Source organism: Phytophthora sojae (genome assembly GCF_000149755.1).
Source record: "Phytophthora sojae unplaced genomic scaffold PHYSOscaffold_1, whole genome shotgun sequence".
NCBI classification, from domain to species: Eukaryota; Oomycota; class Peronosporomycetes; order Peronosporales; family Peronosporaceae; genus Phytophthora; species Phytophthora sojae.
The window spans coordinates 6459961-6486452 of NW_009258115.1; the positions used below are offsets into that span (position 1 = coordinate 6459961).

Here is a 26492-nt window from a genome sequence, read left to right on the forward strand (position 1 = left end):
TTTAGTCGTGTTTCTTCTTCTGATCCTTGGTCTTGGACGTCTCCTTGAACGCGAAGTGTTCGCGAACGAGATCCAACGACGCAAGCTGCACGTACGTACAGCAAACTCCGGTTGCTGCTGCCACCATGAGCAGCCACTCGAGGGACTTGCGGTCAAGGTCGTGAAGAGTGCGCAAAAGAACCATGAGGCAGATGATAGCAGGAACAAGACGCGCTGTCCAGAAGGCACCGCGGACGAAGAACAGCACGGAAATGGCACCGAGGGCATAGCCAACGAGTGTTGGGTATACGCCTCCTGCTCCGTAGGACAGTTCCAGAACCTGGCGGAATGACATCTGCACCATTACTGGGATCAGTATTTGCCAGCATAGCTACCGGGACACAAAATGCAGAAACTTACGTGCTCCATTACGTATCTGCTTCCGAGCTGCGCCGCGCGAGCCAGCTCATCCATGGTAAGTGGTGTTGGATCCATCCTTCGGCCTCCTTAGCGTTCTGGGGATGAAGAAGTGAGGTTCCAGCTACATCGTTCTCGAGTGCGTTGGTTTCATTCGCTATTTGCAACAAAACGGAAATGAGACCAGTAAGATTTCTCTGAAATACAAGCAACGGCGCGTGTTACAACGTGTACATACCCTACATACCCGATCCTACTACTGCTCGATCACTATAGCAGCAGCTGCGATAAAGAGCACCGCGACAAGCGAATGAATTGAATCCAACGAGGCGGCGGCATTCGTCGTCGGGGTGGGTGTTGAGCTGTTGGAAGAGTCACTGGCTCCAGCGCTGGGCGAGTCTTCAATTGTCAGGTCTTCGGTCGGGGTGGGCGTCGGGGCTGCTGTTGTATCAATCTCAAGATCGCTGGACGAGGAACCAACGTTCCCGCCAACGCTTGCCATGCTTCCGACTGTAGAGCTGTCACTGGAGCCATTGCGTGAGTCCGTCGTGTTGAGGTCTCGATCTTCACTCATAGTTTCAAGACTACCGCTGCTGGTCTTGTTGAGTAAATCTGCTGAGGTTTCACTCCCACTAGAGCTCAAGCTCAACGATAGACTTCCACTTGAGCTTCCGCTGGCGCTTTCACTCGACCCGCCGGTGCAGGCCGCACTCTTGGCAGCGTACGCCGTCGCGTAGTTGGTGCTGTCGTAGTAGCAGTCCGGGGCGTTTGCCGCCATATACTCGAGCCAAGCCACGCACTCTGGCAGCGGACACAGGCGAGTCGTAGTGAGGGTCGTGATGTCGCCGTTGGCAGTTCGATAGCACGACTTGGCCGGGTCCTCGTTCTGTTCGTGCAGCTTGTTCGCGAGTTGCTTTTGGTCCTGCGTGCAGAACTGCGTGTTGGCAGCAGCAGTCCCAGCGACAAACAGCGAAACAGCGGCGATGATGGTATAGAGGAATCGCATAGCTGGACGCAGGTATCGCGCTTGACTATGGCGGCGTAAGGAGGCTTGACGGAGCTGCGTCGAGTTGGGAAATGAGCTCAAATCGAGACTCCTAGTGTCCCTGTCGGTGACATTGAGTCAAGCTAGCATTCCACTTGAAGCCTGGTTGGCACTCACGGGAGTACTCACGCTAGCTATCGAAAACCTCGCCGAAATCGCCTCAACTCGGCCATGTCCTCGGTCTGACCACCTAGCACGACGCGAACGGCGAAACGAGACCAACGGGAAAGCAACTTCGCTTTTGTGGTCGCCGCCATAAGCTCAAGCTGAAACTTTCCTTACATCGTGCTCCTCAAACTAATGCCCACGGCAACGCCTTCAACAGGCCTCACACGCCATGGTTTCCATAACTATTCGAGTCTTGGGCCTCCTTATCCAGGACACGCAAACCACATGAACATTCCGCCGGTTTCTTTAGCAAAATGTATGGGCCCGTTTATCCACAACCAATTTGTGCAATCACGCCTCCCAGCCGACCGATTGACCACAATCGCTTCCGACACCGAAGATGGACAAGCAGAGTGCGATCGCGCTTGGTGTGACCGCCGGCCTGGGCGTCGGCTACTTGTTGGGCAAGGCGCAGCCTGCCGTTCTGCGCGCCAGCGCCAAGAAGGCGCCGGAGGAGCCGGCGAAGGACCTGGATGAGGTGGAGCGTCTCATCCGCCCCAACATCCTGGCGCTCACGCCCTACCGCTGCGCCCGCGACGACTACGACCAAGGCAAGCCAGCGATCGACACTACAGTACTTGATGTCTACAGAGCTATCTAACTCTTTGCATTGCTGTGATGTTGCAGGAATCCTGCTGGATGCCAATGAGAACAGCTTGGGCCCGCCCCTGCAGGGCCACGAGACGCTCCAGGCCATGGAGCTGGAGCGCTACCCGTGCCCGTACCAGCCTGAGCTGAAGAAAGTCATTACGGACTACAGGTGAGTTGGTTGGCTGCTGTGGAGAGGTGGTGATGGTGGCAGCTCATTCATTGCTACAACGATGCTGCAGAAACAAGAACTCGACGGAGAAGATCGGCCAGGCGAACACGTTCCTGGGCGTCGGTAGTGACGAGGCAATCGACTTGATCATCCGAGTGGCCTGCACGCCTCGCGTGGACAACATCCTGATTACGCCGCCGACCTACGGCATGTACAGCGTCTGCGCCAACATCCACGACGTGGGCATTGTCTCCGTGCCGCTCCAGATCGAGGCGCCGGCCGAGAACCTCAAGGGACTGAAGCCGGACCTCCCGCTGCCGTCGTTCCACATTGACCCCCAGGAGGTGCGCGCTCAAGTTTCAACCGATCTGGGGTCTTGCTGGGCTTAACTAAACTGCTACGTCTTGTGTGTTTCGGGCAGATTCTGAACGCTGCTACAGCCACCACGAAGGTGATCTTCCTGTGCAGCCCTGGCAACCCCACGGCCAACTTGCTGCGTCTTCAGGATATTGAGACCATTTTGAACTCGAAGGTTGGTAGCTGCCTTGCAGCGTGGTTGTGATGATCATCTAACGGTATCCTATATTTTTCATGAGTAGAAGTACAAGGGCTTTGTAGTGGTTGATGAGGCCTACATCGACTTCGCAGACACCCCGAGCCTGTGCACGCTTGTGAACAAGCACAAGAGGCTTATTGTCCTGCAAACGCTCTCGAAGGGCTTCGGCCTTGCTGGCATCCGTCTAGGTATTGCGTTCGGTGACCCGAAGCTGATCCAGGTCCTCAACAACGTGAAGGCGCCGTACAACATAAGCAAGCTGACTTCCGACGTCGCTCGCAAGGCCTTCTCGAACCTGGGTGAGTTGCGCAAGAACGTGAACGTTATCAAGGAGGTACGATTTCGTTGGTGCTCTGCTGCATCGTTCAGGTTGCTCACTTCAAGTTGGCTTGTGTTTGCGTAACACAGGAAAAGTACAGAGTGATCAAGGAGTTGCAAAAGCTGTCCTTCGTGCGCCGCATCTACGCGTCAGACTCGAACTTCGTGCTCTTCGAGGTAGGTTCCAGCCGAACCTTCCAAGGTGACTTGATGGTGTATAATATTGGTGTTAATTTCGATTCTTCTGTCCGTGTCATCAGATTCCGCACGCGTTGACTGTATACCGGCAAATGGCAAGCCGCGGCGTGGTGATTCGCTTCCGTGGCAACCAGCACCTGCTCACGGATTGCCTCCGTGCAACGATCGGCTCGCGCGAGGAAAACGACCGTATGCTCGAGCTTCTTGTGGAAGTCTCGGGGGAGCAATAGACTGTATCTAGACTCATCTTGTGGAGATATGAAGTCTTCCTAGCAGCTTCGTGGAAACATGAAAAGTCAAATACACTTGGCCCGCACCGCATTAAATGTGCCGCGCGCTGGTTCGCAAATTGTCGCGACAGCAAGGTCTCCAAAATCTTAACGGAACTGGCCTACATTACAAAAGAGCTGAGTTGTAGCGAGGGCTTCTGGAGGGCGGCAGTCTGCGGTGACTTTGAATCCATGCCGTTTTCTGTCGACGATCCGCCTGTAGCGCTCGAATCGTGCGCCCGATATCGACTTGGTGTCGACCGGTTCCATGCCTACGATTATGTTTCTTCCCCCGCGGCGAAGAGCGCCATTTCCCACGTTGACCTTCGTATTCACTGCTGTTGCTCGCATCATGTTGTAACAGGTGCTCCCCACGAATGGATGGGGCTCTTCGAGTGTAAGCCAAAGGAGACGGTAGCGGCGATCGTTTCTTTGCGTGCCCATTTCGTTTGGGTTCTTGGTGGGTATTGGAAATCACCGATTGTCTGTCTTCGTCGCTGTCACAGCCATCGCTACTTTCTCCTTCACTTTCGCTAACATCTCTTGAGATCTTCACCCGTTGTCCCGATGTTTGCCGTGGTCTCGAAACTTGTGTCCGCTGCTTAAAACTTGTGCCATGCTGGCTTTCAGACGCTTCATTATTTCTGTGCCCATGACGATCGAGAAATTCCTCTTCAACAAAACTTCCCGCCAGGTTTTGAGCTGGCATCACACTTGTTAGATAATCGAACTGACGCAGGGCCTCCTCTTGATTACGGTGCATCGTTCTCATGAACGATGAGGAGTCCTCAGTGTTCTGTGCGTTCATGTGGTTCTCCAACGAGTCTAGCAACCGATTCAGAGTACGATCATGGTCAAATTTATCATGAAGTTGGCGTCCTTCCTCGACCCAACCTTCGACATCGTCCAGCGACGTGAGTCCCATGACACGGCGCCTCGCATTCTCGGCGTCTTCCAGCTCTTGTTGCTTCCGCTCGTCTTCAAGCTGCTGTTGTGCTAATTGTTTCGCCCGCTCTTCCTCCTCACGCTTCTGCTTTGCCTGTATCTCGGCAGATACTTTTGCATCAATGGCAAGCACGTGTTTGAGCTTCAGCATCGTGAGGTCGAGCTTCTCTAGCACATGCCGCTGGAGAACCTCTTGAAGAGGCCCTTCTTCCTCTGTGGTTGTAGTATAAACATCAGAACTCACTGTGGTTTTAATCTGTTGGTTGTCGCCTCTGCTCGCTGGGATCGTCTGGCTCATTTGAAAGTTGTCTTGCACCCAGTCGACGGTTCGCCGCGAAATCCCGCTACTCCGGTCATCCTGTGCTTTGGTTGAAGTTGATCCTGCCATTCGTGCCTCGATCGCTTCAATTTTACGCTGAGTGTGGTTTCTCAATGTCTTTAACTCGTCCTCCATTGACAATGCGCCGCCTGCCGGTTCATTTACAGTCGACGCGTCCATGGTCTCGAGTTGCACCAACACATTTTCTATATCGGCAGAGCATGTGAGAAGCTTGCCTTGCATGGGGATCAGCCGTAGTATCTCCATTTCGCGCTGTTTGGCTTCTTTCTCGTCCGCCTTCTTCTTCTCCTCGACAGCCTCTTTCTCCTTCTTTTCAGCATCTTTCGCGGCCGCAGCGGCATCCGCTTCGGCCTTCAAGTCAGCCTTTCGACGCTCAGCCATATCCGCAAACGTGAGATCCAATTGAGACACGATTGTCTGAGTTGCAGTCTGTAGCTCTGCCTGAGCAGCTTTCCGAATCGCTGAATCCCCTCCAGCGTTCTTCTCTTCAAGCGCCTGAGACTCATCCTCTTCGCGCTTTCTGTCCTCGAAGGGCTTCAGGGCCTCAAGCAATAAACCGTTGATGGCGTTCGAAGCATTGCGGACCTTCAACGCCGCTGTGGCACAAATCTCGGAGCTTGTCGGTTCCACCTCGTCCTTTTGCTCCTCCTTTTCAGGTGCCTTGACCGGCAACGAATTGAGTCGACGGCTCTCTCGCAACTTCCGGATCTCTTCCGCGAACGAGTCCTCTTCGTCTTCGTCACTTTCATCATCTGGAGGTGGTGGCGGGGGAGGCGACTCGGGTACCGCTGATCTCGATTTACTATCTCTAGTCATCTGAAGTTGTAGTCGTGGACGCAAGCTCTTAGCCCCCTTCGTCCCAAACCGTGTATTTTGACGAAGTACCTGCGTGATCTCGTCCGAGGATGGCGACTTTGCTGCGCGGGTACCTTTCTGACTGCCGCGACTGCTTGCTGCGATCAGCTTGTTGAGCTCGCGAATGTCTTTCCCGATCAAGGCATCGATGGAGTCTTCGTCAGGAGTGAGGGTCGCATCTGGCATGGATAAAGATGATGCGGCAGATGAACTAGTAACTGGAGACAGCGATGCAGGAGACAACGACGGTGATGACAATACAGGTGATGGAGGTGGGGGCTTGCGCGATTGTCTTGATGCTGTCTTCAAGCGAGCAGATGCCGCGACAGGAGGAACACGGCGCTTTGGTAAGAGGGACGGCTTGTTCCTGAGAACCTGTTCCAGACGCGGCATTGGCATAACTGCACCGTCATCGTCACTGGAGTCGTCACCCCGAGCGTCTTTGTGAGCAGTTCTCCCGACTGACCTTCTCGCCACAGCATCTCGTTGAGCGACACGCGCACGATCGGCGAAACTCCGGTTCTTCTTGCCACTCTCTTTCGCTTTCGAGTGCTTCGGAGGCGACGCCACTTGCAGCGGTGAAGCTTGCGAGTGAGATACGCTCTCATCCAGCTTGGATCGACGACTCGTGGCACTCTGACGGAAGTCCGAGATGAGTTCGTCGAGGGACATTTCTTGCTGGTCGTCGTTGTCGTATCTCCAAGCTTTCGAGGTAGACACCTCCTTGTCCCCCGTCCGTGAGTCGAAGGACAGCTCAAGGAACATGATACTCGTGTTGCAACGAGTTAGCAGCAATCCGAGTTCCCAACCGCTACGAAGAGCTGGCAGCCGACGCCGCAACGGACAACGGGACCCGTTTCAGCCGGACTAAATAAGCCGGCCCCGTTACTCCTGTACATGCAGATACATCGCCTTTATAGTGCACGGGTTTCGACGGTTGTTCTCAAATTCTCAAAAACCTTGTTTTTTGTTTCCCAATAGCCTTATTCGCTATCATATTCCACTATCAACATTTTAGTTATCCGCGAAGTAGACTCTTTCTCAACGGATCACCCCCGTCCGAGGTACTGTCGGCACCCATGCCCTTACCAAAGAAGAGCCTTCCGCCCCGAATGGGGCTTGAAGTCCCCGAGAGTCTTCCTGGTCGACGACGTGGCGGAAGGCGGCGGTTGAAGTACAATACTGACAACGCCGGCACGATTTCCAGAAGAGCGTAGTGCACCACCACGACAAACCACGTACTGCGGTCGTGCAGTTGTTTCTTCTCTGTAGACAGGTAGATCTGTAGCCCGCAACGTGACATGAAGCAGGATGTGCCGACTGTCGTCATGATCGCGAGCTCCTTCAGCTTTCTCGACCGGATTCCCAGTTCCACTGGAACGGATCTGAATGCGTTGTCAACACCACGTGAAGCACGAAGATACACGTTAGTCTTGCAGATCCAAAACAGAAAGAATAACTCAACAAGACCAGCAGCTTACCGGAGCTCAACATAAGCCTTTCTGCCGAAGTAAATGAACCCGGTAGCGATAATTAGAAAGAGTTCCATGTTCAAAATTGCCTGGGTTCTGGTAAAGAAGGCACCTGCACCAACCCAATAACACAAATCAATAACACAAAGAAAAACAAATAGTTCAGCTCATAAAAACTTACGCTCGTTGCGCCATACTGAGGCGTAGAAAACCCAGAACAGCCCTTGAATCAGCAGCACGATCTGCAGAAACCACCACCAGTTTGTCAGTCAGTACAGCCGCCCCCAGAACACTCGACACTATACAAGGCTGCAATATTCACCGCAATAAACCAACGAATCGCAGGCTTCACAACATCCGTCAGCGTGGGCAGCTTGTCCACTGCATTGTAGTAGACCTCCGCCCAGAACTGCACCAGCAGCGCGTAGATCGCGAAGAAGGCCAGGATCGGCACTTGGTCCAAGATGTAGAACAGATCTCGCTCGCCAACGGAGCACTTGGACTCGTTCACTTTCCCCGACAACACGTCGCACCAATCCGAGCCCACCAGCGCCAGGAAAGCCGACCGAACTGCAATGCAAACAATGCACAGCACCACATAATTTAAGTCATATTACTAAAATAATCAAGCAATACAATTGCCGCAGCGTATCTTACCCAGTGTGGCGAAGAACATGAGCAGGTGGATCATCTTCTGCACGGTCCAGGGGCGATAGCGGCAGCAGTTGCGCACCAACTGGACGCCAGCTGCGCCCCCCACCAGCGCGTACACAATGCCGTCGACGAGGAAGGCTGCTCCCACGCCCAGTTGCTCGTCTCTCGAGCCGCTGCCGTCGTCGCTGCCGCCCGCGAGCAGCGAGACCCACGCCGCTTCCATCGCTGTTGAAGAATGACCCGGTGGTCACTATTATCCAACTGTCTTACCTCGTTTCAGTGACAGTTGCAATTAAAATTTGCCGCAATAAACCATGGCGGCAACCGATGCGAGCGCGGAGCTGCGCGCCGAGGACGTGCGGCAGCTCTGGAGCCTCGCGTGTCTGCTGGCTCAGCGGCAGTTGATGGCGCAGACTGCGCAGTGTCTGGAGGTAAAGAGGACAGCGCTGGAGTCACCCCAGAAGCTCCAGTAATCAGCTGGCTGACGTTGTGGCGCCTGTCAGCCTCTGTGTGCGCTTGACTGCCGCTCTCGCAGCGCCGAAGAGCAGCAGATTTTAGTGCAGGCGAACGTTCTACTCGCCGAGATCTGCAGCGTGGCGTGTGGCAACAGCAGGAAGGCGGACGACCGAGATCTGTGGACCCGTCGAGTGATTCAAGTGGAGAAGTGCATCTTCTCGGCCGACGCCGCCATCGGACAGGGCGTGCCTTGCAGTGTAAGGGGCTATAACCCCAGAAGATACCTAGGTTGAGTGGGTGTGGATTAATGTAAGCTTGGTTGTTGTCGTGTGATGATTGCAGCATGAGAACAAGTTGCGGCTGTTGAAGGCCAAGTTCCTGTTGCAGCAGCAGCTGAAGGCTGAGCGGGCAGCCAAGAATCGGAGGCTGCTGGTGATTCTATGTGAAGGACTGAAGAGCTGCGCGGAAGCGGAGGATGCTGATGGTGAATTTGTCGCTGAGTTTCGAGAGTATTTCGGTGTCAAGTTGAAGGCCTGCTTAGTGAAGATGCACGCTGCGACTGCCATGGCGAAAAACGCGAAGGACAGCGACAGCATCAACACTTTTGCTGACAACCTGAAGTACCTGCGAACCACGTTGCCCAATTATATCGACAAGAGTTTTCTGGTAGGATTGAGGCCGAGATTTTGGCTTTGCGGAATTGATGTTGTGCTCACTGTGGCGTTGTGGCTGTTTTGCGGTGCTTGCTTTGACAGTTGTGGCTCGTGGAAGTGACTTGCCACACTGCAATTTCGTCGTTTCAGCCGGGCAGCACTGCGGAGATGCGACAGCTTGTCGACTTTGGACAAGATTTCTTTGACAAAGTGTCACAGGAGCAACCAGTCTCGCCAGATTTCCGTTTGCATCATCTCATCATCACCGGGTTTTACTATCTCAGGTAAGGAATTCTTGCATTGGTTGCTATGGGGCATGCCAGATTTACCCTCGCGCCGCTTTTGTTGAGCAGGACGGGGAAAATGAACAAGGTGGCACCATTGCTCGAAACAATCCAAGCACTATCCAAAGCCACGGAGAGTGGTGGCGATCAAACCCGTGCAGGCGTCATGAAGGAATCATACCTGAAAGCAATTGTGGATTCGATGCGGGTGAGCGTCGTTGCGAGCTCGGAGCCCAAACAGGCGTTGGACCTGGCAATGAATACTATCCTCGCAGCTCAGGCCAACTTGCAGACATTCGCTCAGCATCCTGGAGTACGGCTCATGTTCACAGCTACCTTGTTCGACATGCTTCACGTCTACTGCCAATTGCTGGCGCAGCAGTGCCGATATGCTGACATGGGAGCTAGTATAGTACAAATGACCACGCTATTCGGAGCATACAAGGCTGACTTGGAACGAACCATATTTTACCGCTTTTTCCTCGCGCGCTGTCACCTGCTGATCGCAAAGGTACTGTGGCTGTCTTTCAGCGAACACATAGTCCGTCTATTCACTAAACCAATCGTGTTGATGTGTTCAGTATGCCACAGCCATCGGGAGGGTCAAAGATGCCTGCGCTCATTTAAATTTGGTGGTAGACAAGCTGCTTCCAAGCCCTACCGACGACAACACTTCCTATCCAGATGCGTATCTGGCCGTGTGGGTTGAAGTGCTGGAAGTTGCGATGTATTGCTGCGGGGTGACAACCACGCAGACAGATTCCGTGAGCGGCGGTGGTCCAACAAACGTGCAGATCAAGCAGATCTACCCGAGTCGCAAGTTGCTCGAATGGGTAACTCGTGTCCTCACGATGGACAGCCTAAAGCACCATATTTATCAATGTTGTAGTGTGGAGCTGCGAGCAAAGGTGCGTGGACGTATGCTAGTTGTTATCCAAGCTGCTGCTCTAACTGCACTTCGTTTTCATATCCTAGTACGACCTTGCGCTCGCAAAGTGGCTGTGGGCGACTGAGGGTCTATCCAGAGGAGCAATAGAGGAGGCTGCTGACCCTCCGCGCTTCACGCAGCATACGGCGCTGGAGAACCTTCGACCAAGGGCGTTCACACTGCTAGATGAGGCCATACAACGCATTAACGCGAGCATGAACGGTGGGGAGACCATGTCCGAGATCATGGCGCTGTTCGGGTCGCAGCTTGTGAGCTTCGGTAAAGTCGAGCAAGGCGAGGAGATGCTGACGAATGCCGTCCGCACCACTCTCCACAGCAAGAACGTGCTGCTGCAGACGCGTCTGCTCGCTGACGTGTTCGAGCTCTACAAGAACAAGGGCCTGGTGGAGGCGCAAGCAACAGCAGCAGCCAAGTACAATAAGAAGGTGGCCGTGCTGCACCAACGAGTTGCCGCAGCCCAGGCCGAAGAAGCCACGGTCTCCGCGCTGCTGCGATGGACTGCCGGCCGAGCGACGGCGTCGACGCCCTCGCGTGGATAAGGCGTTTGGCTCTGACGTGACGTGGCAGGAAATAAGGAAGACCGACGTGTGTGTGCGTGTGTGGGATGGTATCCCCTGATGTATTGGCGTTGCCGTTTGCTCCCTAGTAGTAGTACATTATTCAGCGATTCGCGAGGTTTATCTTGCTTGTGTGCGCCCGCTTCGGGCAGAGTCCGTCATGTGTCTGCTTGGACTCGAGTATCATAGGCGTGCCACCGCACCCGCCGTGTGCTTGACCGCTTGCGCCATGGGCACGCCCTGCGCCTTCATGGCGGTGGCGCACGAAGATCCCGCCGCCTCGGCCTACGCAAGACGCAGCGGCCGTCAGCTTCAATGTCTCTACTTGAGACTCAACAGATCCCCCCTTACTCACCATGAAGCGCAGCTCGTTCTGGAACGAGACCGTGAAGTTGCCCACCAGCATGTCGGCGACGCGCTGCAGCGCCCGCAGCATTTCCTCCTTCATCTTCGGCGACTTCTTGTTTAGCAATTAATTGATGTCAAGTCGACACAGTGTTGCAGAGGCACGTGCTATCGAACCGTAATGGGTACAGTGTACCACCATCTGTCTCTGCCGTGGCTCATCTGCGAGCCTAACTGGCACCCATCCACCACGCCTTGGACCAGGCTTTGCGGCTTGCATCTTGAAGAACGCGCTCGTCTCGCGTCTGCGTCTGCGTCTGCGCCGGGGCTTCCCCATTCTCCGCCGCGCCAGTCTTCCCCAGCGTGTTGATTGACCTTTAGCTGGCCGATAGCGTCTCTATCTGTTCATGCGTCCCCAGTACGTCGGCGCCTGAGGGCCATGAAGACGCATCTCTCTTGGTTTTTGTATACCGGGTCCCTTATTTATAGTCTGGCGTGCGTTCCGGTGTCTTCCACTCTTGTGATGGATAGGAAGCGACTGTGCGTGGAGGTGGTGGGCGCCAGGAACCTCGAGAGTCCCCAGTCCGTGGACGCCTACTGCGTCGTGGGGCTCTGCGACGTCAAGCCCAGGAAGGGGGCGCGCAGCCGGCTCGCGGCCTACCCGAGCTTCCGGTCGTCCACGGTCACGGACTCCAGCAGCCCCACGTGGGCCCATGTGGCGGAGTTCGTGGTGCCCGCTCGGCCCTCGAGCGTGCGCCTGCGGGTGCAGCTCTTCAGCGAGAAGAACTTCTTCTTCGACATGTTCCCGTCCAGCAGCACCGGCAGTTTATCCGATGAAGAAGGTGGCGAGAAGGGGGCGGACCTAGCAGGGAACGCAGGCAAGGAGCAGAAGAAGGCGGCGGTGGTGGTGAAGCCCAAGCTCGTGGTGACTGGGTGGAAAGGGATCCACGACAGTGATAGCGACGATGTCGTCACGCTCTCGGAGGAGGAAGACGAGGAGGAAGAAGAAGAGTTCGTGGAGGACGAGGCTTGGTCTGCTATTGAGGAGAACTCGGCTGTTGCAGAGGAGAGCATTGACGACCAGATGCTGGGCGTCGTGGAGATCAACTCGAGCTTGCTGTGCAAGCCGTCGAGGGTCGTGACCGACGCGTGGTATAGTCTGGGCGGCACGAGGACCGGGGAAGTGCGGATTCGAACGGCTTGGTATGAACGCAGCAAAAGAGCGCTCACGGCGCAGGATCGAGAAATGCTGTTTGAGCAGCATGTGAATCAAGCTGTGACGAAGCCCATGAACGATTTTTACGGGTTTGCCATCCCGGAGGCTGCCAGAGAGGATTGGCTGCATTTGCGCTCGTACCAGGACTGTCGAGAAGAGAGGCGCGTTGAGGATTGGACCAAATTGTACGGTACGCAGTTCCCGGAGCGTCTACGGCGTTGCTCGTACAAGGAGAAGGACACGGAGGAGAAGACACTCCTTATGCAGCTGGCTCGTGCTGGGATCCCGCGTCACTTGCGAGAACGCGCGTACATGAACCTATCCGGTGCGAGTGAGAAACAAGCAAATGCAGGCCCGGATTATTACGCGAATCTTGTCAAGGAAGCGGAGACGATGGAGACGGAGACGTTCCGCCAAATTGAACTTGATATCGACCGCACATTTGGACACTCGGGAACGACGATCTGCTCCGAGGCCGGGCGCGGCCAGCTTCGACGCATTCTTCGAGCCTACTCTCTCCGTAACCCGTCCGTCGGCTACTGCCAGGGGTTGAACTTTATTGTGGCGTTTTTCCTGCTGATGGCGGACGAGGAAGTTGTGTTCTGGCTTCTGAGCGTCTTCTGCGAGGACCTCTACCCGGGTTATTACTCTCCAGCGATGGCTGACATTCAGAGGGACATGCGCGTGCTGAAGCAGCTGATCGCTGAAGAGCTTCCTCAGCTCGACGACTTTACGGCTGAAGTGGGGCTGCCGTTGGAGCTTCTGGGCTCGCAGTGGTTGCTGTGCTTGTTCACGACAACGTTTCCCAGCGAGACGGTGTTCCGCATTTTTGACTGCATCTTCACGGAAGGGTCATACTTTGTGTTCCCAGTCATCATGACGCACCTGCGGAAGCTGGAGCCGACGTTGCTGGATCTCGATGAATTTCATCGTGTGCTGTCTTCGATTAAGGATGCTGAAAGCGTGTGCATTGACGGCGACTTGTTCATGGCGGCTGTTTGCAAGGAGGCCGAGAGCATTACGCCCAGTCGTATTCAGCAGCTACGCGAGGAACAGTGTGGGTCCGTGCGCAGTGAGATGGAGCGAGCCGAACGTGCCCGTGCGTTCAACCAGCAGCTCGCAGTCGTGTACCAGATTCCTGCGTTCTCCAACTATGCAGCAGGACTCCTGCGCTTTTTCCACGAGGAAGCGGAAGTGTCGTCACGCTCGGATGTGGCGTTCGTGTTGACGATGCTCTGTCATGGCCTAGTGTGGCTGGCCGAACACTCCAAGCGTTGGCAACGCTGAGGAAGGGCCCGATTTTGACGAGAGGCCTGCTGTTGAGCTGTCGATTTTTATTGTATAAGCCGTGCCGATATCTATTTAATTTCCCGCAGTAGGAGTAACAAAGCGGGGCTGCTACGGTGTCGAAACAGTCCCAGATGAATGTATAAGGCAAGGCATCGCTGTTAATCGTGCCCATGGAAACAAAGTGAGCATTTTGTAATTGAGGTGTTAGCTGCAACGTGCTGCTTTGTCGAGGACGAGGTTGTTCAAGATCAAGAAAATGTTTACTTTAAGCGCGTCGTTGTCTGTTCAGCTTCCTAATAGTACTATGGACTCGCGCTCGGCGTGATCCCTTTATTTCTTGCCCTTCTTCGTCGTGGCGGCCTTCTTGCCGCCCTTAGCTACGGGCGCCTTGCGCTTCTTAGCACTACCTCCAGCGCTCGGCAGCACCGTGAAGAAGCTGTCGAGTCGCTTCTGGGACTGCGTGCTCTTGGACTTTTTCAGCCTCGTGATGGCCGAGAGCACGCGGTCCTCCTGGAAGCCGTGCTTCTTGCACAGGAAGTCCAGCAGCTCCGTCTCCTGCGGGTCGCGCCACTTGAGTTCCGCCTCCTTCGCATTGACAACCTCGGGCTTGATGAACATCTCGCGCGCGCTCTTGTAGATGGGGTTCTCCCCGAGCCACTCGTCAGGAATGACGACACCCTTGCTCTTGTTCTTCTGCAGGGCCTCCAGGAAGTTCTCAATGTTCTTGTGCTCCTTGATACCGGCAAAGGCCTTCTTCGGCCCCACGCCGCGGATCGAGTCGCAGTAGTCGCAGCCGCAGAGGATGCACAAGTCCACGAACTGCTCCTGCGTGAGCTCCAGCTCCTGCAGGGCGCGCTCCAGCCGAATCTCCAGAATAGGGATCTTCTTGGCGGGCGACACCGTCAAACGACGGTACAACACGGGCACTCCGAACGTCAGGGCGTCCATATCTTCCGTGCCAGCGGCGTAGACACGTCCGCCCTTGGCGAGCTCCGCGCACGAAGCCTCAGCCTCGCACGGAGCCGTGATGTGGGGCACGCCCATGAGCCTCAGCAGCTCCTTGCAGTCCTCGTTGTGCTGCGGTGTGGCGCGCACCAGGCGCTTGTTGAAGCGGTCGATGTCCTCGGCGTTGCCCTTCTCCGTGGCCTCCTCGAGCGCCTTCTGGGCCTCCTGGCGGCGGTCGCTGCGCTTGGCCAGCTCGCCACTCTTCATGACGGGCGGCTTGCCGTCGAACACGTACACGGGCTTGAGGCCGTTTTCCATCATGCGGATGGTGCGGCTGAACATGCCCTGCAGGTGCGACGTCACCTCTCCGTCGGCGTTGGTCAGGGCCTGGGAGGGACCGCCGCCGTCCGCCGATCGGATGGCGATGAGGAACTGGTACAGCGCCATACTGGCGTCGATGGCCACGGCGTGGCCCGCCAGCGCCGACATCTTCTCCACCTCCTTGATGCAGGACGGAGCCTCCTCCTGCAGCAGCTTCATCAACCCCTTAATTCCCATGCTGGCGGCGCTATCAACTCGACTCGGAGCTCTTCACTTCACTGGCAGGAATAGCTTTTGAAGCCCATCCACTTTTTGGCGCCAAAAGCGACATAATAAAATGTACCATGGCTGGTTTATGGACCACAATGTGGCGTTATAGATCGTCGTTGAAGTGAAGCATGCCTTATAAACTGACGTCCATGCGATCTTTCGAAGGCGGAGCCTCACAATTTGATCTGCGCGTTGACAAGCATCCAGCCTCGACTCCTCCTCCACCCCCAGCAGCGACCATGACCGACCCGATCCCGACCCTCAAGGAGCTCTTCATCGACGGCAAGTGGGTCGCGCCCGTCGACAAGAAGTACATCGACGTGGTGAACCCCGCGACCGAGGAGGTGATCCAGCAGGTGGCCGCCGCGTCGGCCGCGGACGTGGATCTGGCCGTGCAGGCGGCCAAGCGCGCGTTCGAGACGTGGGGAGCCACCACCGGGGCCGAGCGCGCCGAGTACCTCCGCAAGATGAGCAAGCTGGTGGCCAAGCGAATTGACGCGATCAGTCGCCTCGAGACGCTGGACAACGGCAAGCCGCTGGCCGAGGCCGTGTGGGACATCGAGGACGTCTCCGGCTGCTTCGACTACTACGCGGACGCTGCGGAGGCGCTGGACAAGCGCCAGTATGAGAAGGTGGACCTGCCTCTCGAGGACTTTTTGGGCGCGCTGCGCTACGAGCCTGTGGGCGTCGTGGCCGCCATCATCCCGTGGAACTACCCGGCTCTGATGGCCTTGTGGAAGCTGGCACCTGCCCTCGCTGCTGGATGCACCGTGGTGCTCAAGCCCTCTGAGATCACGCCTCTGAGTGCGCTGCAGTTGGCCCAGATCGCGGCCGATGTCGGCCTGCCCGCTGGCGTCCTCAACGTCGTCAATGGACTTGGCGCTGAGGCGGGAGGCCCTCTGGTGTCTCACCCGGACGTGCACAAGGTGGCGTTCACCGGCAGTGTGCCGACCGGACGCCACATCATGACGGAGGCTGCTAAGGAGATCAAGAAGATCTCGCTGGAGCTGGGAGGAAAGTCGCCGGCCATCGTTCTCGACAAGGCCAACATTGAACGCACAGTCGAGTGGGTCATGTTCGGCTGCTTCTGGACCAACGGCCAGATCTGCAGCGCGACGTCGCGATTGTTGGTGCACGAAGACTTCGCGGGCGAGTTCCTGGACTTGCTCACGAAGGAGACGAAGAAGCTCGTGCTGGGCGACCCGCTGGATAGCAAGGTGCAGATGGGCCCGCTGGTCTCCAAAGTACAGCAGCAAAAGGTGCTGGGCTACATTCAGAGCGCCAAGGACGAAGGAGCGACCGTGACCCAGGGGACGTTGCCCACTGGGGGAAAGGGCTACTTCGTGCCGCCCACGATCATCACCAAGGTCACCAATAAGATGCGAGTTTGGAAGGAGGAGATCTTCGGCCCTGTGCTGTCTGTAATGACGTTCAAGACGGAAGAAGAGGCTATCGCGCTTTCGAACGACTCGGAGTTTGGCCTTGGAGCGGCTGTGTTCACTTCAGACGACGTGCAGCTCAAGCGAGTGACGAAGGCTTTGCGCGCAGGAATTGTCTGGAACAACTGCTCGCAGCCGTGCTTCGTGCAGCTGCCGTGGGGCGGCGTCAAGAAGAGCGGCATCGGTCGTGAGCTCGGCCCGTTCGGCTTGAACGCCTACCTTGAGCCCAAGCAGATCTGCACGTACGTCGCGGACAAGCCATTTGCCTGGTATCTCAAGGCATAAGGCCATATCCGTGCTCTGGAGGTTCTTGGGAAGTAGCTGCCATCCAGCAACAATCTCGAGCTGTAATTCCATTAGTGCTGTTCGCTACATTCGACGCAATAACACGTTGACACTTCATCTGCTTGCTGTGCCATCCAGGTCATCAATAGTTCCGCTTTACATGCCTTGCAGACACAAACGCGATAGCTGTACTCACACGTTCTCCACCATAAGCATCCGGCTCTGATGCGAGCAAGCCGACTGAAAGTACAGCTTCAGGGCAGTGAGGCTTCCCTCGAATCGACTGGACGTGGCCGTTTCCAAATACAGTGTATACAGGATCGTTAATGCAGAAGCCACCACTCAGCAACTCGCGACGCACTTCTTCTTGGTTGGATGAAGTCTCCAGCATCAACTCCTCAACGCGGATCTTGCCGTAGCCAAAGGAAAAGCGAACGTCGCAAAAGCCCACATCGTAGCAGGTCTCACGGATGATACCAACTCCCCACTGACGGCAGCGAACGAGAGACCCAACAGATAAAATGGATGAGGGGGCTAAATAGGCCTCCCTGCTCCAGGGAAATTTCACTTCAATGCGCTTGTCGCTCACTCGTAGAGCTGTGATCACCCCCGAACCGAACTTGGTCGCAACAATGCTTCCCACGTCTTCAGATGTCAACAGCGTCACATCAAGTTAGACCTAATTCAGGAAACCAAGGGAAAATTTAAGTTGTAGACTTACATGCATGTGGAAGAAGTGCGTTTGCCTCGTTGGCAAAACTGAGGCCTTTCCGGAATAGCAGCGTCTTCGCAACTTTGACGTCGAGCAAGAACCTGTTCAGAAGGCCGAAGACATACTCAGACGACGACCCCGCCGGATCTTCCGCCAAATATCGCGCTGCTCCATCCCAGACGGAATGCAACGTCTCCAGTTCCATCTCGACGTCTTCAAACACGGTCTTGATGTTCATGAGTCGATCCCTCATGACGGAGATGAACTTGCTCTCGATTTTGTACTGGCGCGGCTCGAACTTCTGATCATCTGTGTCGGCGCTATCAGTACAGCTCAGAGCTTGAATCCCTGGTTTGGGTTTTCTCGCTTGCTGCCGGATCGCCGCCAATAACGCTGCCTGCGAACCACTCCGCATTGAGGAATCACCGTCTTCATCATCTTCTAGTTTATGATTGCTCTCATCGTGACGGCGTAACTGGATAGATGCTAGTAAAGCAGCACGACTATCATTTGATACGCTCGCTGAAGCGGATGTCGACTGCCCACGCTGCCTGATAGCAGATAGAAGTGAGGATCTAGCTGCATCTGCGTTGACTTGAACTTCTCCAGAAATTTCATCCGGTTGATTCTGAATAACACGTATTGGTGAAGTCGAAACAGGACTGGTATCATTCCGCCCCATTTTCGTGCTTGTATCGCTTGAGTTATCCAAGGTTTTCGTAGAGTGCTCAGCAGAGGGAGGTGATGTTTCTGCGCCATCTTCATCAGTACTTGTATCAGCAGCACGACTACGGATGGCAGCTAGCATGGCAGCGTGCGGATTTGAAGCCACAGATCCAGCTTCACTTTGCTCTGCAGGACCACCACCGCGCTGCCGAATCGCATTAAGGACCGCATTGCGGGACCCTGCAGTACCAGTGGTCTTCCCACCCGGCATCCCGTCATTCCTTGACAGCCCTGGCTGCTTGAAGACTGGTGCTGGGCGAAGTTTACACTCTTCAAACTGACGCTTTCGGAGAGCTTCGGCTGTGTTAAACCGCTTCAGGTCCTCCACCATATCCTCTTTGATTTCTTGCTCGAGTTTGGCAATTTCTTGCTGCAACGCTCGAGCTTGGGAATCGCAAATCACATTCGAAAATCGCTTCGCCTCGGACAGGCTGCTGAGGTCGTTAATGAACAATAATACATCGCCTTCACCTCGATCCTGAATCCGCCCATATCATAATGCTACTTATTAAGATCAACCGCCATATACGTGAGAGGAGAGTGCACACTTACGTGGATGAGCTTGATAATGAACTGCAAGAGCGTCATACTTTGGTCAACGGCCTTGGTCTCAGAAAGCTGGGTGGACACATAAAAAATCAATCCTTTTTGTTAATCACCGTTCCGAATTAAACTTCAACGCTGGCGTGTAAATAAATACCTTCAATAGGGATGCCAGCGTAATTCCCTGAGCGCCTTCTAGTTCAGAGCCTGTGTTCAAGAGGTTTCCAATAGCCAGCACCAATTCAAAGCACCGAGCAAGGCGTTCACTGCGCAATACTTCGTAGCAAGCTTGGGTGATCACACTGATCCGAGTACGCAGCTCTTTTTGCTGGTGCTCAAACTGCGAGGCAAACAACATAGCATTGATCTGCGTTCGTAGAAACGCAGCCGTTATTTACACAATCCATATTCCACAAGCAGAACCATTCAGCCTCCCCCACCTTTTCCGTCACCCGAGAAATCTCGCACATTTCCACTAGAAAGTTTTCCGAAGGCTCCAGTCGTGAACGAGACCCTCGGAAGTTGGTGTAGCGCTTGACTTCCACACTGTTTGGAGCTATATCCTGCAAACTAGTCAAACGATCGACTGTGAGGAACTCATAGTCGCAGTTTTTCAAAGCCGTCAAAATGGCCTCAGCTCCTCCGACTGCCTTGAATTGGCTAAGCCCAATCGAAATGTTGTTGGATCTTCGTGAATCTAGAGCTGAAAACTTGGCCTTCTTGGCTGCCCTCTCCTTGGATTGCGAAGGAGATGCAGCTGTTCGGTTTCCAAATAAAAACTCCAGCTCTTGGAAATCCTGGGGTGATAGCGTAATTGGAGCAGTCTTCCGCCTTGATGTCACCCGCGCCCAAATGGTTTCGTTCGCCTTCTTTGTTTCCAGGCTAGTCCAGTAGACTTTACGAAACGTACTGTCGCGGCGATTTAGCCCTCGACTACCTGCACGCTCCCTCTTTCTGCTCAGGCATCAACGATGTAGTATACCTAAGCATTAGCACCCAAATAACAACTTTGTGGCATAGTAAGCCTGTAATCTTCACTATACACACCTTGTTGACGCATCGTAGGTCGAAGCATTGCTTACGTCGGGACCAGCAACAAAAATGGCGACCTTTTTGGGTGACATTTCATCTTGGGCCATTTTCTGAGCCACCCCGCTGGATGGAACGCCGAAGCTGAGCATTTTGAAATACTTGTCCATGGAGGGATCGTTTCGAAGTGCGGTATACTCCGGTCGCTCGCCACCTTCACCAGCACCTTTACCCTTCCTACTAGCAACACGTTTTCGCTTGAATAAATGTTAAATCCAAATGAGCAAAGAGTGAAGTTAAAACGCATCGGATCCTCTCTCACCTCCTTTTCCTTTTCTTTGATGAAGCATCCGTCACACACTTTCAGTTGAGGGCCCTTTCCATCGACGTGGACATGATGCCGAGAGCATTGAACGCATACAATCCTCTTACAGCAGGGACAATCGTGCTGGCGACTGAAAAATGAAAATGGGCTTAAGCACTGGTCACAAGCTTCAACGCCACCTTCAGCTGAGAGTAGACCGCCGACAAAGTACGATACAGGGTTTGAGAGCAGAGAGGATCGAAGCCCCACGACCCCGTCATCTTGACTGCCCCCATCCGAAGCTCCACCGTCTTGGTTTCGCTGGAGTATCACCTCCGTTTCCTCTTGATGATGCAGTGACGCCATGTATTCAGCGCAACGCTCACTCCCAGCTTTTGACGCGTGGTTCCACGTGATCGACTGTGCCATTTCCAGACAGCCTTCCCATGCGGCCGTATATGCTACTGGGCCTACAGATTCAAAGCGAATCTGGATGTGTTTTGATCGGATCATTGAGTACGAGTTGTCCAGCTTCAATCTCAAACTCTGTGCCCGGTTAGACCTAAGCCGAATGATCAGCTCTGTCCACTCATCCGTAGCTGATAAACGATATGGTTCCGTCAGGTCTTCATTGTCACCGGTCGCAAGTGATACGAGAATGTCCTGTGTGTGGACCCTCAACTGCGCCAGCAAGATTGGGACACTCCCGTTACTAGGAATGGAAAGTACTTCAATCGATGAGCGCCTATCATAACGAAACACATTCACAGAGAAGTCAGACACCATGCATAAGGAGATAACCCTGAAGGTTAAACCTACCCGACCAAAATGTCTTGGAATGGGTGGCCATGAAGAATATACCGTGGCACAGTACAATTCTCCAGATCCTTGACTTTGTCAGGGTTCCCCTCGATGTTTCTCACCACAGAGCTGTCACCTTCTACACCGGCTTGAAAAGATATCTCATTGCCCAGAAGAGGAGCCTCTGGAGCACACTGCTCCAGGTTCCTCGGAAACTGCCCGTGCTCCTTCGATCCACACTCATCGTGAGGATATGCGGCCAGTAAAAACTTGACGCCGTTCAAAGCACTCAAGAATGAGGCGATCTTTCGGGCATCTTCGTACTTGTACAAAAGTGCTCTGGGCTCGTAAAACTTCTCCACTAATGTCCTCCTCTTGCTCAAATTCTGAAGAAAACAAACAGTTTACCAAACTTTGTCAGAGGAGTGGCTACCCGTCAACGCCTGAACAGAAGTGACGCATACCTCGAAGGCACGGTGGAATATCCCCTTGTTCAGCGCTAACAAGATGAACGATCGAGCATGATTCCACCCCAGGTGCTGCAAGTTTGGTGGAGCTTCGCCTACTTGCACCTCCGCCACGATGCCCAAATCATCACGCAGCACCTGCCGTGTCTCCAACAAGAACTCGTAGAATGGTGCCTCTGGCCACTCATCCAAAAACTCTTCCTACAATTGAGAAACATAATACCAGCTTACTCATTAGCCCTCGCGATACACGGCATACTGGTTCGTTTAGTTTACCTTTACGCCGTTGCAAAGCACCGCTTCCATGGCCAAGATAAAGGGCCGAACAGCTCCCTCATGAAGTGGACTGTCTGGTTTTGCAATGAAAATCGCGACAATATCCATCACGGCCTGCTCCAAACGAGCCACCACTCGCTCGTTCTCGGCTTTCCTCTCTTCATCCGTCATCGCACGCTCCTTCGCCAACGTCTTGGCCAAGTAGGGCAATGGCAGTCCTGCCACCGCTCTTCTCGCTCTTCTTTGGGATCGCGACTGCGACTCCTGCACGGCCAGTTCCGCCGCTTCAACAGTATTTCTCGACGTCACTAAGAATCGATAACGCACCTGCTTGTGCCGTACCAAAGAATACGTATTGTCCCAACGCAGGGTGTATACCGTCCCCGGCTTGACGTCGTCGAATCTGCCCCCCATCGTCGGCTCCAACGCTTCAAACTGCAGTGATGACGGCGAACTCACTGCAACCCCATTTGCACCGCCATCACGGTCCTCTATAGCTTTGAACCGACCCAAATCTTGCACTACCTCCCCATTTTCCAGCAGCTGGAAGCCCACGTCGAACTCCTCGAGCACGAACTGCCACACCAAACACTGCTGCAGGTCGTCGCGACCCTGCTCTGTGGCTGCCGAAATAGGTATCGAAATGTCCGCCACGCTGCCTCGCCGCACATCCAGCGAGATCCACGGAGCCGCTTGCAGCAGGAAGGACGCGGCCGTCAAAGACATCGGAACTTCCTCCCTCCCTTTCTCCACTATCGACGCGAAATATTTTTTTTGAAATGCGACTTGTGAAACGGTGGACTTTTGACGAATGAAAACAGTCTAAGTTGTTATCAGATATTTCTTATCGTAGCTGCTCGAAGTTACAACGACTGGTACCCACGACGGGCCATGTAGCGCTGGTACGTGGTGGCGCCGACTGCGCCCAGAGCGACCAGCCCACCGGCCGTGAGAATGGACCAGAGAGAGCTGGCGCTCTCAGGCTGCGCCTCTTTCTTGGGCTCGACGATGGTCGCGTCGTTCACCACCACGTTCATGGACTTGGTGGCGGCCTTGGCGGCGGGGACGTTCACTGGGTGGTAGTCGCAGATGTCCTGCCACGGGCCGGTCGACTGGATGTGGTTCTCGATGATCGCCGTGAACTCATTCAGAGGACACTTGAGCGCGCAGTTGTCGAGCTTCACCGCCGTGCGGGGACTCATCGGCGACCAGACGAAGAGCTGGATGAAGTGCTCGGGCGTCTGGCCGCCCGTGCGGTGGAGCTCGAAGAAGAGCGTCGAGGCCGGGTGCAGTGGCGTTGAGCCGTTGTACTGGGGCAGGCCTTCGAAGTTGAACTTCATGCCCATCATGAATCCCAGGCCGTGCATGAGCTCACGGTGGCCGTGGTAAGACAGGTACTTGGGGCTCTCAGGGTTCCGGTTCGGGACAGCGCCCTCGCGCAAGTTACGCACGAGCAGTTGGGGGAACCCTCCGATCGCGACGGTGATCTGCGTTTGCGTGGAGTAGAGACGTTCGATTAGGTGCTGAAAGGCAAGCTGGGAGATGTCCTCCACAAGCTCGGGCGTCAAACCGGGGGTGGGGTCAAGACCCTCGTCTTGGTCGAAGAGGAACATGTCCCCGACATCCTTGATAGCGGTGACCGGATCGTTGCCCTTGTAGAATTCGTGGCCGCAGATTTTGGCGACAGCCTCCAGAGTCTCCTTGTGATTTTCAATCGCCTCCGCTGCTCGCCCTTTGGTGTACACCTTGTTATTCGCCGATATGACCGGCCAGCAAGGACCGTTGGCCGTGAAGTCATGCTCGTTCTCGAAGAGCTGCATGTACACAGGGATAGGCTGTCTCGGGTAGCCGTCGGGGCCTGTGCCCTCGGGATACAAGCCGTAGCCCATTGAAACGGCACTTTGGCCGCACCGATTGGCAGCGTCAGCTCGGAAGTATCCCTCGAAGTGCGGCTCGTCTTGCGGGCCATTGAACGACGGCGACAGGAAGCCCTTGTCGTTCACGTACACCTCGCGGACATGGTCTCCCACCGCCTCCATCTGCTCCATGCCGCGCTCGGTGAGCTGCTCGAGCGGCACCGAGTAAGACTCGAGGTTGGGCAGGTTGTTCGGGCAGTGGGTCTTGACCGTCGGGTTCGGTGCGCGACTTCCGTGACGTGACAATGAAATCAGCATCACCAGCTCCGAGTCAGTGGCTGCGTCAGTGTTCGACTGATCCGCAGCACTAATCGACTGGATCAATGCCAGCGAGGCAATAGCAGCGAGGATGGCAGGGATCCGCATCTTGGTAACGTTGCTCGGGGTCGAGGGCGGCGACTCGGTGATCTGCTTGGTGGCAGCCTCGCGAATTCGGGAATGAGCCTCCAACGCCCAAGCAGCAGCGGAAAAGGAACCTCAGCTCTGCTGGAAACCCCCAAATAACGGACGCACTTCAACAGTCGAGCAACGTACATGTACATGGCTACATCGAGTGACCTTTCAAGTCCCATCTTTTTCCACCAATCAAGATGCGCGCAGTTCAACGGATTGGTCACCAGTAGCCCCGAGCCAATTGACATGGACGCATCGGGCGTCTACCCGAACGCGGAGCCGCTGCTGGCGGCCCTCGGACTCGGCGGCACGCTAGCAGGCAACGACCCAGACCATGTGCCTCTCGAGCCTGACCTGATCAATGACCCACGCAGACGCTTCGCCCCGGGCGGCCGTGCAGTGGACGCGAGCGGCGCGATGCGGCTGCATGTGCGCAATGCGCTGGGCTATGCGTTCCTGCGGCCGCATCATAGCGAGAAGCTGCGGCTTCCGCACCGATATTGTGATGCACTTGGGCCCACGTTCTACCGGAGTAATTACCGCGACTTTGTGCCACATGACCTGCTGGTGGACTTCATTTTGAACGAAAGCCCGTACGCTGCGCTTCGTCGTGCTTGCTTTACGCAATGCTATAACCGCTGCTAACTTGTTGAATGCTTACCCAATTGCCTGTGTGCTGTGGCTATTGCAGACCGCAGGAAGACAGCAGCAAAGTGGTGAAATGGCAGGGCAATGCCATCGCGGGAGTGGACTGCGGTCAGGATGGCCACGTGGTGTTTTATCCTACAGGCCACGTGCTGCAGCAGGCGTGTGCATGGCACAGCAAAGGAGAGTCAGAGGAAGACCCGGCGTGCTCAAGCACCGTGATTGAGACGGGTGCTAGAATTCGACAGTTTGTGGTGATGGGCAGCAAGGACGCGTACCGCTCGACTAGTGCCTCCCAGATATATGCTGCCGCGCGTGGTAGCACGAACTGCACTATTGTTGCTGCCCCATCTCGTGTTACTCCGCAAAATGTGCGCAAGATGCAGGCCAAGACGAAGATTTCTTTTCCCGAAATGATCAACCATATCGCAGGGAGCCCGCATGCAGAAGCGGAGTTGGCCTTTGTCACGGATGGTGTCGTTCGTTGCTGGGATCCAGAGAGTGGAATTCGAACGGTGAACAAACATTGTATGAATTTGGCGGATCGAGTTCAGCGCTGCGAATACTCAAGGTACGACGTCAACGATCAATATGGAAAACAAGGTATTGGACGATCTGACGCGTTTTGGTGAGATGCACACAGCCACCCGCGCGTTATTTGGACAGCGAATCGTGTGAAGGTTTCTACACTGGACCTTCGGGAGCCACCGCAGCACCCCAGCACATTATTTGATTTGACTGGTGCGGGTGCCTATGTTACCATTTACGACGTGAAGCGCCGCGCAAGGTATGTATTCAGTACTGTCCCGTTGACTCTGCCTGCTTACTCTTTGCTTACACGGGATGAATTTTGTATCAAACATCATAGAAATCCTTTCCAATTTGTAGTTGGTACTGGCGTCTCAGTTGAGCTCGTGGATAGCAGGATGGCAAAGCAGCCTCTGATTTCGTGGGCCCAACCGGAGAGTTACTCCCCCGAATCCGAGACCAAATGTTCAATTGGAGCAATCGATGAAGTGGATCTATCAGCAAGCGCCAATGGCGAACGAGGTTATATCGTGTCTAGCTCGAAGCGACCAAAGGTTACTACACTGTTCCCGTTCGAGCGAAACCGGAAGCGAAAGCGTGGCAAGGTCATGTCACTAGTTTCACTCCGCTCTAACGGAGATGACGACTATTCTATGACCCCTCGCATCTCCACCGAACAGCTCATCGCTTCGGACGCACCGTTGGACCTGCACATGGAGGACGGTGGTGAATTTACACATTTAACGGGCTTTTGCGCACTGCGTGACGAAGATTCGGCGTCCGCAAGCATTTACCAATTCAGTTCCGCGGGAGACCTATATTCTCATAGGGTTTCATTCGGCCGATCACAGACATACCACGCCGCTGTTCAACCGGAGTACGTTGTATCGGACTACCGAGTGCTGATATCTGCTTGTCTAACTCATTTCTTGTAGACTTCCATGCGGTGTAGTAGCACAGGCAGATCCAGCGGACAATTCACTCCCACGAACACTCCCGATACCGGTAGATTCTCTTCTTCCGGAACATGATACCGAGTCACTGCAAACGTTTTTGGCACTTGCTGTCAAAGCTTTTCGCCGGCATTTCCCTCGGCTACCCCGTAATGAATACGAGGCTAGACCAGTGAGCACCGACAACAATCCAGAAAGCCAGACCGAGAGCGC

The 26492-nt window shown here is 54.9% G+C and overlaps 14 protein-coding genes across 14 annotated transcripts; 5 read left to right on the forward strand and 9 right to left on the reverse strand.

The window, feature by feature from the left end:
- Window position 1: 1 nt before the first annotated feature.
- Window positions 2-453, reverse strand: PHYSODRAFT_294020 (hypothetical protein; the record flags this gene model as incomplete). Its single annotated transcript, XM_009517443.1, has 2 exons — window positions 2-370; window positions 400-453. 2 exons carry the CDS (start codon window positions 451-453, stop codon window positions 2-4), a joined length of 423 nt encoding a protein of 140 aa, XP_009515738.1.
- Window positions 454-652: 199 nt separating this feature from the next.
- PHYSODRAFT_309329 (hypothetical protein) lies at window positions 653-1402 on the reverse strand (the record flags this gene model as incomplete). Its single annotated transcript, XM_009517444.1, has 1 exon — window positions 653-1402. The coding sequence occupies one exon, from the start codon at window positions 1400-1402 to the stop codon at window positions 653-655; it is 750 nt and encodes a 249-aa protein (XP_009515739.1).
- A 547-nt stretch (window positions 1403-1949) lies between these two features.
- On the forward strand, window positions 1950-3671 carry PHYSODRAFT_349166 (hypothetical protein; the record flags this gene model as incomplete). Its single annotated transcript, XM_009517445.1, has 7 exons — window positions 1950-2160; window positions 2237-2369; window positions 2440-2713; window positions 2791-2901; window positions 2969-3259; window positions 3334-3420; window positions 3504-3671. 7 exons carry the CDS (start codon window positions 1950-1952, stop codon window positions 3669-3671), a joined length of 1275 nt encoding a protein of 424 aa, XP_009515740.1.
- Window positions 3672-3818: 147 nt separating this feature from the next.
- On the reverse strand, window positions 3819-6615 carry PHYSODRAFT_309331 (hypothetical protein; the record flags this gene model as incomplete). Its single annotated transcript, XM_009517446.1, has 2 exons — window positions 3819-4166; window positions 4390-6615. 2 exons carry the CDS (start codon window positions 6613-6615, stop codon window positions 3819-3821), a joined length of 2574 nt encoding a protein of 857 aa, XP_009515741.1.
- A 253-nt stretch (window positions 6616-6868) lies between these two features.
- On the reverse strand, window positions 6869-8199 carry PHYSODRAFT_294024 (hypothetical protein; the record flags this gene model as incomplete). The annotated part of the gene is made up of 5 exons (XM_009517447.1): window positions 6869-7235; window positions 7332-7434; window positions 7504-7564; window positions 7645-7892; window positions 7980-8199. The coding sequence occupies 5 exons, from the start codon at window positions 8197-8199 to the stop codon at window positions 6869-6871; spliced, it is 999 nt and encodes a 332-aa protein (XP_009515742.1).
- Window positions 8200-8771: 572 nt separating this feature from the next.
- On the forward strand, window positions 8772-10857 carry PHYSODRAFT_474244 (hypothetical protein; the record flags this gene model as incomplete). The annotated part of the gene is made up of 4 exons (XM_009517448.1): window positions 8772-9098; window positions 9188-9369; window positions 9436-9880; window positions 10345-10857. Coding segments are annotated over 4 exons (1467 nt in total), but the record flags the coding sequence as incomplete, so codon positions are not given.
- A 54-nt stretch (window positions 10858-10911) lies between these two features.
- On the reverse strand, window positions 10912-11339 carry PHYSODRAFT_552221 (hypothetical protein). Its single transcript, XM_009517449.1, has 2 exons — window positions 11231-11339; window positions 10912-11160 (listed from the first exon to the last, which is right to left on the reverse strand). Exons 1-2 carry the CDS (start codon window positions 11321-11323, stop codon window positions 11059-11061), a joined length of 195 nt encoding a protein of 64 aa, XP_009515744.1. The 5' UTR covers window positions 11324-11339; the 3' UTR covers window positions 10912-11058.
- Window positions 11340-11743: 404 nt separating this feature from the next.
- PHYSODRAFT_467548 (hypothetical protein) lies at window positions 11744-13723 on the forward strand (the record flags this gene model as incomplete). The annotated part of the gene is made up of 1 exon (XM_009517450.1): window positions 11744-13723. One exon carries the CDS (start codon window positions 11744-11746, stop codon window positions 13721-13723), a length of 1980 nt encoding a protein of 659 aa, XP_009515745.1.
- Window positions 13724-14056: 333 nt separating this feature from the next.
- Window positions 14057-15229, reverse strand: PHYSODRAFT_294028 (hypothetical protein; the record flags this gene model as incomplete). Its single annotated transcript, XM_009517451.1, has 1 exon — window positions 14057-15229. One exon carries the CDS (start codon window positions 15227-15229, stop codon window positions 14057-14059), a length of 1173 nt encoding a protein of 390 aa, XP_009515746.1.
- A 496-nt stretch (window positions 15230-15725) lies between these two features.
- PHYSODRAFT_284276 (hypothetical protein) lies at window positions 15726-17112 on the forward strand. The gene has a single exon (XM_009517452.1). The coding sequence runs from the start codon at window positions 15730-15732 to the stop codon at window positions 16984-16986; it is 1257 nt and encodes a 418-aa protein (XP_009515747.1). The 5' UTR covers window positions 15726-15729; the 3' UTR covers window positions 16987-17112.
- A 16-nt stretch (window positions 17113-17128) lies between these two features.
- Window positions 17129-17951, reverse strand: PHYSODRAFT_309337 (hypothetical protein; the record flags this gene model as incomplete). The annotated part of the gene is made up of 2 exons (XM_009517453.1): window positions 17129-17631; window positions 17708-17951. 2 exons carry the CDS (start codon window positions 17949-17951, stop codon window positions 17129-17131), a joined length of 747 nt encoding a protein of 248 aa, XP_009515748.1.
- Window positions 17952-19079: 1128 nt separating this feature from the next.
- On the reverse strand, window positions 19080-22570 carry PHYSODRAFT_473379 (hypothetical protein; the record flags this gene model as incomplete). The annotated part of the gene is made up of 8 exons (XM_009517454.1): window positions 19080-19334; window positions 19408-19917; window positions 20050-20210; window positions 20300-20963; window positions 21125-21487; window positions 21566-21769; window positions 21845-22264; window positions 22370-22570. 8 exons carry the CDS (start codon window positions 22568-22570, stop codon window positions 19080-19082), a joined length of 2778 nt encoding a protein of 925 aa, XP_009515749.1.
- A 137-nt stretch (window positions 22571-22707) lies between these two features.
- Window positions 22708-24018, reverse strand: PHYSODRAFT_309338 (hypothetical protein; the record flags this gene model as incomplete). The annotated part of the gene is made up of 1 exon (XM_009517455.1): window positions 22708-24018. One exon carries the CDS (start codon window positions 24016-24018, stop codon window positions 22708-22710), a length of 1311 nt encoding a protein of 436 aa, XP_009515750.1.
- Window positions 24019-24806: 788 nt separating this feature from the next.
- On the forward strand, window positions 24807-26261 carry PHYSODRAFT_467092 (hypothetical protein; the record flags this gene model as incomplete). The annotated part of the gene is made up of 3 exons (XM_009517456.1): window positions 24807-25369; window positions 25442-25585; window positions 25667-26261. The coding sequence occupies 3 exons, from the start codon at window positions 24807-24809 to the stop codon at window positions 26259-26261; spliced, it is 1302 nt and encodes a 433-aa protein (XP_009515751.1).
- Between the last annotated feature and the right edge of the window lie 231 nt (window positions 26262-26492).

Coding starts and splice junctions, on each gene's coding strand:
- PHYSODRAFT_552221 (XM_009517449.1), bottom strand. CDS start 11,323: ATGAAGGAGGAAATGCTGCGGGCGCTGCAGCGCGTCGCCGACATGCTG. Junction 11,161..11,230: donor AGAACGAGCTGCGCTTCATG/GTGAGTAAGGGG, acceptor CGTCTTGCGTAG/GCCGAGGCGGCGGGATCTTC.
- PHYSODRAFT_284276 (XM_009517452.1), top strand. CDS start 15,730: ATGAGCAAGCTGGTGGCCAAGCGAATTGACGCGATCAGTCGCCTCGAG.